The 11,232-nt window shown below is 47.3% G+C and overlaps 2 protein-coding genes across 2 annotated transcripts; both read right to left on the bottom strand.

Moving 5' to 3' along the window:
- Positions 1 to 296: 296 nt before the first annotated feature.
- Positions 297 to 2,152, bottom strand: LOC138928080 (uncharacterized). The gene is made up of 2 exons (XM_070284364.1): positions 1,967 to 2,152; positions 297 to 1,166 (listed from the first exon to the last, which is right to left on the bottom strand). The coding sequence occupies exons 1-2, from the start codon at positions 2,150 to 2,152 to the stop codon at positions 297 to 299; spliced, it is 1,056 nt and encodes a 351-aa protein (XP_070140465.1).
- Positions 2,153 to 7,291: 5,139 nt separating this feature from the next.
- On the bottom strand, positions 7,292 to 8,485 carry LOC121503186 (uncharacterized). The gene has a single exon (XM_041777404.1). It carries the CDS (start codon positions 8,483 to 8,485, stop codon positions 7,292 to 7,294), a length of 1,194 nt encoding a protein of 397 aa, XP_041633338.1.
- Between the last annotated feature and the right edge of the window lie 2,747 nt (positions 8,486 to 11,232).

The raw sequence follows: 11,232 nt of genomic DNA, 5'->3' as shown, positions 1-11,232 counted from the left end.
CTGCTGCACATGCAGTCAAGCTGGGTATTACCAACAACGCCAAATGCCGGAAATTTGATGAATCCGAGGCAACCGAAACCTTGGAGCATCTCATTTGCAAATGTCCGACCCTAACGAGGGCAAGAATGAGATACCTAGGCTCTCCAGTTCTGGCATCGCTAGAAGATGCCTCCAGGATGAAGCCAGCCTTGATATTCAAGGATCTCGAAACCCGCACAAATAGTCTCTAGGTCCATCCAGGAGTTTCCCCGGATAGCTATGGGCCGTATTGGCCTATGTGTGGAAGGTGTCTTGCCTCAAATACACGCGTATATGTTAATCGGACCGCAAAAGTCAACACCGCATCTAGAGAATGGTCTTGATGGCGTCAGGCGCTCGACGGGCAGTTGACCCATGACTTGTTTCTCCAGAGTTGGTCGATAGAGTACGCAGTGTACGCATGACCTTACGACGCGGCATGCCAAGTCCCGTGCATTGACGATGCAAAATCGTAGGCGTATATGTGCGACTAGAGCCTTTGGGCCGGCGTGGAAATTCTTCAAATGGATGTGCTGTACGTATTGGTGCACAAAGAAGTCCTTGCTTGGGAGAAGAATTGGATGCCTTTGGGTGTCAGGAACATTGACTAGTTCCAGACGACCTCCGACCTTGAGCAACTCGAACCCATCAGTAACCTGTAGGAAGGGATTCAGATTTCTTAAGTTAGTTCGAGTCAGCTTGCCCTTTTGCAACAGTCCTATATCCTCAGAGAAATGCTTGGCCTGCAAGTTCCAACAAATACAGTGCAATGCGGGAGACAATTCTTGTGGTGATGGCGATAATGTTGCGAACGGCTGCAGCTTTCTGGCGAAGTGAACAAAACGAAGTACCCAGGCGACAACTAGTATGCAACGATTGTGAGAGCTAATAGTTAATGCAGCTGCCAGAAGACGATTGTTGATGGTGACTATAGTAAAGGCCGATTTGCGTTTTTCCATCTGGACCACATCCGGATCAATATTGCCAGAACTATCCGCTGGCCTGTGTAGCTGATCTCGTAGTAAATATGCGGGACCGTCGAGCCATATCGACTGCAGTAATTCAGCTGCGTTGCAGCCCCTGGAGAGTAGATCTACTGGATTATCGTGTGTCGGAATATGTCCCCAGTCGCAATTGGAAGTGTTTTCCTGGATTTCGGAAATACGGTTTCCGACAAACTTAGAAAGTGTAGCCGAATGTTGTTGAATCCAGTGAAGAACAATCTGAGAATCACTCCATAAGAATACCGTTGGTTGGTAGTCTGCAAATATCTTCTGTATCTTGCGCAATAGGTTGTAACAAGTGCGCCCCACATAACTAACTTTGGTAGCGACAATTTTCTAGTGGGCGCGACTCTGGATTTCGATGTTATGAGTCGTATCTTAATGCTGCCATCTGTTTCAACTGTACGTGCATATATACAGCAGCCATAGGCTCTAATCGAGGCGTCGCCGAATCCATGCTACTGTAGACTCCGGAGACTCGGCTGTAAGCAAAGGCGTGAAACAGCGATTCCAACGACGAAAGTGATGAGAGAAACGATGTCCATGCTGCATAAAGATTTTGCGGCACCGATTCATCCCAGTCTAACTTGAGCAGCCATAGTTCCTGCAGAATGATTTTAGCAACTATTATTATTGGCGTGACTAAGCCCAATGGGTCAAATAATGATGAGGCTATCGATAGATAGACGGTTTCCGATGTGTGTTTCGGTACAAATGCGATCGTTGATCCCATTTCAAACCTAACGTTCTTCTAAATTCGAATCCTTTATAGTGCGATCGTCGACGAACATACTGTGATTTGAGTGCCATTTTGCAAGCTTAAATCCGCCACTACTAAGAATTTCGGAGACCTCTGCCTTGATTCGAGCGAGACCGTCCACTGTGTTCGCTCCGCAAAGGAAATCATCAACATAAAACGATGTTTTAATGGCATCAGCACCGACCTTGAACTTGTTCGAATGTTGATCCGCCAGATATATCATGCTTCGTATGGCTAGGTATGGTGCCGTTTCGGTCCCATAAGTTACAGTGTTGAGTTCGAAGGTGCGTACTGGTTCTACGGGGTTGCTCCTCCAGAGAATGTACTGAAACTTACGGTCATCCACGTCGACGAGGACTTGTCTTAACATCTTAACCACATCAGCCGTGATCACGTAGCGATACGTACGGAAGCGTAAAAGCAGCGTATATTGATCGGGTTGAATTGTTGGCCCGACCATGAGCAAATCATTTAGCGATTTCTGACTCGTTGTCTGACAGGATGCGTCGAAGACAACTCTTAGTTTGGTTGACGTACTCGTTGGCTTGAGCACACAATGATGAGGTATATAAAAGTTGTAACATCCTGTCGTCCACGGGTAGTCAGCGGGACGTCCAGGGTCTGTGCAGATATATTTATTTGGTTCAGGCGTGGTTGCTATAAGAGATTCCGACCCCGTCCCAGAGTAGAACGCTAGAGGATTATGCCGTAAATGTATCTTAATGTTTATTAATTCTCAATAATATCATGCCGGATCTCGATTCTGGGGTACGCCGTAGTTCCGATTCGTCCTCCTCGTTCCGAGTGCGGCTGTCCGTTAGGGGGATGCCGATAGTCTCGCCAGGGTATGGGCCTTGAAAGCCACCCAATAGCGATTGCGTTCGGACTCGAAAGTCAACCACGAGAGAATGCGTTCGGACTCGAAAGTCAACCGAACCCAGTAGTTGTCGGACTCGACAGTCAGCTCAGCGCCGTTTGTTGGACTCGAAAGTCAGCTCAGAGAAGTTCGGACTCGAAAGTCTGCAGATTCGGACTCGAAAGTCAGCTCGAAGACGTTTGGACTCGCAAGTCTGCAGGTTCGGACTCGAAAGTCAGCAGAGAGGAGTGTGTTGTTGGACTCGTAAGTCGGCAAGGAGAAGTTGTTGTTGGACTCGCAAGTCGGCACGGAGAAGTTGTTGTTTTGGACTCGAAAGTCTGCCAGGAGAAGTTTGTTGTTGAACTCGTAAGTCTGCAAGGAGAAGTTGTTGTTGGACTCGCAAGTCGGCACGGAGAATCGGACTCGAAAGTCGGCAGTGGTTTGGACTCGCAAGTCAGCAGAGAGAATCGGACTCGGAAGTCGGCAGTGTTTTGGACTCGAAAGTCAGCAGAGAGAATCGGAGTCGAAAGTCGGCAGTGTTTCGGACTCGCAAGTCAGCAGAGAGAATTGGACTCGAAAGTCAGCAGAGATCCTAACTACGATTTGTAAATAGGAACCTGAGTTCCCAAAAAGTGACTTCGCTGCTAACTACTGTGGAGGTTAACTCGACCCGATCGCAGTCGGCTGCTAAGTGATTACTCCAGGGCCGTGGTCCGCTTTATATAGGCCCTGGCGAGGCTTCCGTGTGGCCAGAGTCTTGCGCGGGATTTGCCCGAATAGTGTGGCCAGTCGTTCGGTCTAGTGTGACCCTCCGCTCGCGATCAGTGGCGCGCGCGCGCATTCAATTCAAATTATCTCCATAATGTTGCCAATCCATTTCTTATGTCCCTAAGTGGTTCTATTTTATTCTATTTCTTCCTTATAAGATATATTGTGCGCCTACAGGCGTTACAAAGTGTGGCACATTGAGTTGAGGCATCTCTACTAAACTCATATGTCTCAGAGTTTGAAATTCCTGCATGAAGTCTATGTAAATCGACCTTATATCCGCTGAGCGACTGAGGCGGCGTTCAAACGCTTGAAATCGTCTTCGTGCACTTTCATACGAGTTGCCAAGTAAGCTGGGATCCGTTTTAAATGGCAGCCGAACCACTATGCGTCCATCATCGTCACGGCGAAGAGAGTCGGCGAATTTCTCCTCACATTTGCGCTGCTCTGGTGTGTATATGTCAGCCGACTTGCTAACATCTTCAACCTTCCACAATCGCTCGACGTTTCGGTTAATAGCATCCTCCAGTTAATGAGTAGCTGTGAACTATAGTGGGCTTGGTTTGGCAACGACCAGAGATTATCCATCCTAACAACGTTTTTTAGAGAATTGGCAGGTGGGGACCGAGCTTAATTTGACCAACCGATAAGATTTCGAAGAATGTTTCTGTTCCAAGTAGCAAACCAATTCGACGAGACTTATTGAATTTAATGTCAGCGAGGGGCGCGTTTTAAGGTAAATGCCATGACGATATATCTATATCTGAATCTGGGTTGTATGCGATATGCGATGTAATGCAAAAATCTAGCGACAATTCTAATGCGTTAAAGCGTGATTTGATTGTGCGCGATGCTTTATCTGCGTTTGAGATTCTCCAATGCTGCGTATTTCCATGTGGCGCTTGATACGTGGTATGCGAAGCGCTTGAGCAAACTCATCAGACATAAAGTTAACTTGTGAGCACGAGTCTAGCAGAGCGCGACCTATCTTGTAACAACCTGAGGCATCCTTAACCAGAACCAATGCCGTGGCCAATATTACACGATCTACTTAAGTCTCCCTGTGAGTGTGAACAACTGCATTCGACATCTGCGGAGCATTTGACTGAGGTTGAGAAGGCAACGGTGGCGAAAGAGTAGCTTGAACGACTTCTCGATGCAACATAGTGTGATGGGATTGGGAACAGATTCGGCACTTCTGTGTCGACTGGCATTTGGCCACGTGGTGACCTTTGCCGACACAATTAATACAGAGACCCAAGTTCTTTATGATTTGAAAGCGATGATCGACAGAAGTGTTACTAAGTTTAGAACATCTAAATGTTTTGTGTTCGTTACTGGAACAAACATGGCATATTGGTGTGGAGCAAGAAAAGGTAAACCCAGGATGCTGCTGTGGAGTACGTTGTTTAGTGGCAATCTGCTGGGTCGCATTAGCATCACCGTTAGCATTGCTAAGAGCTTCTTGATATTGGCAGTGACGCTCTACGACCTCAACGCACTTTGGCCAGGACGCCAGAGTTCCGTAATCTAAAGATTCATTCCACTTTCTCTTCGTCTGATTGAGATGAGCATCGCCTGAACAATTTGGGTTTCACTTCCGAGAGATAACAACGAGTAAAACAATGCCGTTGCATTGTCAATAAGGCTGCGAAACGTTTGGCTATTAGATTTTGCAACCTTTGGCAAATTGAATAGCGACGATATATTGTCCAGAAAAACCAGGGTTGGGTTGTCATAACGACTCTTTAGACGCTCGAGAGCCTTTGCGTAGTTTTCAGGTGTAACTTGGAACGTTAACCCGTTTCAAGAGCTGATCCACGTAGAAAATTTAGCAACTGATTAAATTTCTCGATTGGGGATAACAAAGCTTGAGCATCTACAACTTGTTTAAATGACGTAATAAAGTTTTGATATTCCGATTACTTGCCATCAAATGTAGGTAATGCGAGTCTGGGTAGTTTGATAGATGACGTGTTGAATACGCTGAGCGTCGTATCATTGCCAGATGTATTGTGAACATCAGGGCCGAGTTGCTCCTTAATGCTAACCTTGATGCTCACAAACATGTCTTCCAACTCCCCACGAACATCTCGTTGCTGCTCATCCACATCTTGCTGCTCGATGTCATTTTGTACCGACAAGAATTGTTTGAAATACGCCTCCAATATTGACAATCGGCAATTCAGTTCGGCTGACGAAAGTCCATGACGTGGATCCACAGTAGTCCGAATTCGAGTAATGTTTCTGCGGAGATTAGTGCGTTGTTGTTTTAACTGTTGTAATGAAGCCATGCTTGAAAATTAAGTTGCCAAAGACCGAAACAACTGCAGCGATACTACTGCTACAATCTGGCAACCCTCCAATTTTTTTTTTTTTTTTATTATTAAAAAAGAATATAGAGTTAAGTGTAATATACAAAAAAGGGAAAGAGTGGAAGAGTCCGCTCCCGTGGGACTGCCGCAAAGCTATACTTCACGGGGACGGCTGGCGGTCCTAATGCCGCTCATCGGCCTTCAGTGCGACGGGTCTGCTCCCGGCGCCTCAGCTCTCGCATCACGGATGCTGCCATTTCAGCAACCGCATCCCATTTGGAGGGGGTCTCCATCATGCAGCAGACTAAGTTGTCGGGTGTCAGGCGGCAGTTCATTGCCGCTTCCAGCGCGGCTCGTTCCGCCGAGAAAAGGGGGTATACGAAGAATGCATGCTCCGCGTCCTCAGTAAAAGCGCTGCCACAGTAGTCGCAGTACGGGTCGCCCTCATGCTTAAACCTGTGCAGGTAAGCCTTGAAGCAACCATGTCCTGTGATGATCTGCGTGGTGTAGTATACCAGCTGACCATGTCGTCTCTGCAACCAGGAAACCAGATCGGGGATGAGCCTGTAGGTCCATCGTCCTGTGCTCGCGTTGTTCCATCTATCCTGCCATCGAGCCATGGTGCTGCTTCTCTGGATTCTGCTACCTGAATTCCCAGTCCTGCGCTCCTCTGCCAGTAGGTCTATTGGAATTGCTCCCGATACCACCAATGCAGCTTCTTCTGACACCGTGCAGAAGCAGCTCGAGATGCGCAAAGCACAGCGTCTGTAGACAGATTTACACTGCCGGCTGTAGCTGACAGTCCTCATGGCTTCCGCCCAAATCGGAGCGGCGTACAAGATGGTCGAGGTCACCACTGTAGCTATTAATCGTCTGCTATGCTGCTTTGGGCCACGGGTGTTGGCCATCATCCTAGAGATAGCGGCCGTGGCCTTAGATGCCTTGGCCGCTGCGTACTCCAGGTGGCTCTTAAAACTCAGCCTATAGTCGATCATGACTCCGAGGTACTTGATCGCCGGACTGGACTCGACGTATGTCGAGCCGACCCGGAAGGTGACCTTCTCTACGGTCTTTCTATTGCTTATGAGCACTGCTTCCGTTTTGTGTTCGGCGAGCGAGAGACCGTTGTCTTTCAGCCAAGACATCATCATGTCGATTGCAAGGCTGCATTTAGCAGAGACATCGGACAGGTGCTTCTCCACCGTGACCAGCGCTATATCGTCAGCGAACCCTACTACGGCGCAGCCATCTGGTAGTGGAAGTCTCAGGATCCCGTCATACATGACGTTCCACAGGATTGGCCCAAGAACAGATCCCTGTGGTACACCACCTGTCACGTGGTGCATCTGGTTACCGTCGTCGGATGTGTACAGAAGGACGCGGTCTTTGAAGTAGTCCGCTATCAGGAGGGTGAGGTTCCCTGATATGCCGCCGTGTTGGAGTGCCTGCAGGACTAAGCTCCAATTTGCTGAGTTGAAAGCGTTTTTGACATCTAGGGTGCAGACCAGGCAGTATTGCTTGGTGCCTCCCTGCCATCTTTCGCCTTCAATCGCGTTTGCTGCCATTAGCGTTACCTCTCGTATCGCGTCGATCGTGCTCCGATGAAGATCGCTTCACTCGCAGCAATGTTTGGCAGCACGAGGGGCGGCTGCGACGGGAACAGCGTGGAGATTATAGCTCCAAGTTGTTCCTGGGAGGTTGGAGTCGGCGGTCTGTAGAGCTTGCCCATGACCAGCTTGTAGGCCGAGCCGAAGGGTTCCTGGTCTGCTGCATCGCACAGCTCTTGGAAGCACCTGCTCTTACTCGTCTTAATAGCGATTTTGAGGGCTTTTTTCTTCTCCTTGTAGCATGTCTCGAACAGCGCTTGCGTGGGACGCCCTCTACTTCGTTGACAGCTTCGCCTTGACACAGAGAGGCACTCGCTCCTGGCGACGGATATCTCATGATTCCACCAGGGGACTGGTCTCCTTCCATTTCCTCTAGTGGAGCTCGCCATGGCGGCATCACAAGCAGCCTTGATTCTCGCAGCTAATATGTCGGCGCAGGTGTTGGCGTCGCCAGTGATGACGTTGCCATCCATACTGCTTAGGAGTGTATCTGCGTTAAGGGTGTGTACCTTGTACGCAGATTGCCGGAGAGACGGGCCCTGCTGGCTGTGCGTCGTCTGGGTGATAATGGCTGCGTGGTCGCTGTATGTGAGCAGATCCGTGACCTTCCAGTGGCTGGTCCGGCAGAGCTCCGGGCTGGCGAAAGTCAGGTCAATGATTGACTCTCTGCCTGCCTTGCTATAGGTGCATCTAGCTCCATCGTTCAGGAGACAAACGTCTAATGTGGCCAGGGCGTCCAGAAGGATGGTTCCCCGCTGAGTCGTTTTCGAGCTCCCCCAGGCGGTGGACCACGCATTGTCCCCAGCGATTAGTACTGGGGATCTTCCGCGGGCGTCTCGGGCGATCTCCTGCAAGATGTCTCTAAAGGCATCTATATGCAAGCTCGGGGCTAGGTAGCAGCTGTAGATGGTGGTTGCTTGGACCTTAGCCCTTGCATAGCCAGGTCTCGACGCCCTCTGCGACAGGTGTCCAGGGGACTGCCCGCAGCTCCATATGGCTGCACCACCATCCGCACTCTGTTGCCATACTCCCTCTGCCTTTGACTTGTACGGTTCACTCAGTACAGCAATGTCAATTTCCTCCTCGAAAACCGTCTGTGACAACAGATCTTGGGCAGCTCTGCAGTGGTTTAAGTTAAGCTGTAAAAACTTAACCATTCTGCGTGTTATGGGTGGCCTTCAGGTACTCAACCCTCCAATGTAAATACGTACGTGTGTATTTCACTCAATTTGAAACTGGAGTGAAATTGCACAGCCAATTTGAGTGAAATCGCTGTGCAAATAACTTCAGATCAGCGATATCCAAACGAAGTATCAAGAGTGAGCGAGATGACTGAATGCAACTTAACGGCTTGGTTGACGATGAGGCGGCGCTGAAGGCAGGAACAGCATTTAGAACAGCAAGATCCAAATGAAATTCATGTGGCGACGTGGCGGTTGTTTCCCTTTTCCTTACGATGCGGCATTGGCGTAGGCAAAGGGTTATGTACCCGGGTGGTGCTCCAATGACGATTGAGACCAAATTTCCAACGACGAGAAGTTTCTGTAGCCTTGGGCGCAGCTACAGCAGCGAATTGGGTAGGAGATCTGCGGTGACTCGATTCGAACCGACAGACCCGAGACTCCAAGTAGAGCTTGGAGACGACAGCGACAGAGAGGCACACGGTGACCCTTCCAAGTATAGCTTCTCGAGACCGAATGCTCGAGGCCAATGCACCTTTCGTCTTAACCTTACAATACATGCACGTACTTTTACGTACAATGTTGAAAGCTGCGGACTTCACCAATTAATTAATATGAGCAATGTCACGAGTCCTGTCACGGTCGCCAAAATGTTTGATTCAAAAGCTTGTTCTTGAATATTTATTTAATTATTAGGAGGTGACATTAATTTATATTTCAGAAATCAGTTCAGTTCAGTTATATTGACAAGAGTGCAGTTAGTTAATTACAAGAGTGGCCAGAGCCAAGATATAGATCTAATCATAAAAAAAACCTCTCCAGCGGAGCCAAAGAGATCAGCTGCATTCGCTCGCAAATGTGCCTAAAACGTAAGATAACCTGGGTTGTGTCTTGGCTGTTTTAATCCAATTGGGTTTGACCCAACAATATGTGCTGCCTCTAATACAGAAACTAACTATATTTTAAAAAACATTTATAAAATTCAAAACGATACAAAATAAACAACATTTAAAAATCGAAAGCCCAATCCTAATCTCACACGGCTGCGACAGTGTTTTTTTTCCTTTCGACTCTTCGACTTAGCAACCGCAGCGGCCTGGTTGTTTTTTCCGTTGTTGTTTTCTCTTGGGCCGCTGCTCTTACATACATACATCCATACATATGCATTGCGTTGACGACGGCATAACCCAGTGAACCTTTTCCGTTCGAGACAAAAACCAAGGGTTTTAATTCCACCTTTCCGAGACGAAATAAATAATTAAGTAATTTTTGGAATATAAATATTTACTATTTATTAATTAATACTTAATAATAATTAAAATTATTAGTGTTTTTTGTGTTCATTATTAATTAATAATAATAATTAGTTTATTTCAATTAATTATTGATTAATAATCAGAGTCCGAGTTCGAGTATGCCCACGGGAGACGACAAGAAGCCACGTTCAATCCATTTGGACAGGTCCCGATCCGCGTATCCGTGGCCGTCTCACTTAACTCCAAAGGCAGCCACTGCCAATACAGGCACTTAAGAAAGTTTATTGCCACGACGGACCGTGTTAGCCAATTCGAGGTAACATCCACACAGAGCGCTCCTGAAACTGAGAGATTTTCCCATGTCATGTGCCGAATCCATCGGGGCCAAAACCTGTGGGCTCTGTGGGAAAAGGTGGAGAAGAGCTATAAAAGCTGCTCCGATCTTCTTTCCGTGTCTGCCGACAATACCGCCACCTCGACAGTCCTCGAATCCAAAAACGACTGCTACTCCGTCTATTTCAGGTGTGATGTCCAGCTTCAGGACATACTTGACAAGGCCGGCTCCCAGGCCACTCAGGCTTCCGTCAGTGTCAAACCACTTCCTTCTACGGGTTGTCGCCAGCCACCAGTAGACTGTCAGTCATCACAGACGATTATCTTCGGTGGCCCACTTTCAGGACCTCTTCACGGCGATTTACATTAATAATTCCCGACTCACGCCTGTGGAGAGGTGTTTCACCTACCTTCGAAGACGAGCGGCGATGCGCATGCAATCGTTTCAAAGGCCCCTCTGACCAACGAGGGTTTCGTCTCAGCATGGAGAAGCCTTTCTGACCGCTTTGAAAATAAGCGGTTGTTAGTCAACAGTCAGTTAAAAATTATTTTTAACATCCATGCTGTTCCTCAAGAATCCTGATTCGTTCTAAGAGAGCTTTAAGGTACAATTCAAAGTTGCTTGGTCGCCTTACAAATGTCCTCCATTGAAGTCGAGGCGTGGGACTGCCTTCTTGTGTTTATGGTCTCCTCGAAGCTTCCCAAGATTACACTTTCCTTGCAGTGATGTCATTTCCGCTTTTTTCCCGTCAAATTCAGCTGTTTTTGAAGTGTGATTGCGGGAAAATTTTTAAAACAGCGGGCAGCGGAAATTCCAGCTTTTTTAGAAAATTGAGATGCTTTTTTCTTAATTTTAATTTTAATACATTTTAAGTGCTGTTTTAAATGTGTTTATTGTTTTTAATTTATATTGCAACAGTATCTATATATCGACGCATTTTCGCGAAAGTATCGTATGTCCATAAATCCAATTTTACAGGAGAAGCTGTTTTGTGCTTTAATCTATTAGGAAGCACTATAGAAAAGACAAAATTGAAACTTAATTTTTATCGGAACTATAGGGTTTTCAGTTATAATATTTCACAGGGTAGTGAGACATTAGGTGCCTAACAATTTTGCATTAAAATCTCAATT

This window comes from Drosophila kikkawai, chromosome 2R (genome assembly GCF_030179895.1).
Source record: "Drosophila kikkawai strain 14028-0561.14 chromosome 2R, DkikHiC1v2, whole genome shotgun sequence".
NCBI classification, from domain to species: Eukaryota; Metazoa; Arthropoda; class Insecta; order Diptera; family Drosophilidae; genus Drosophila; species Drosophila kikkawai.
This window is presented reverse-complemented; position numbering and strand designations above follow the sequence as displayed.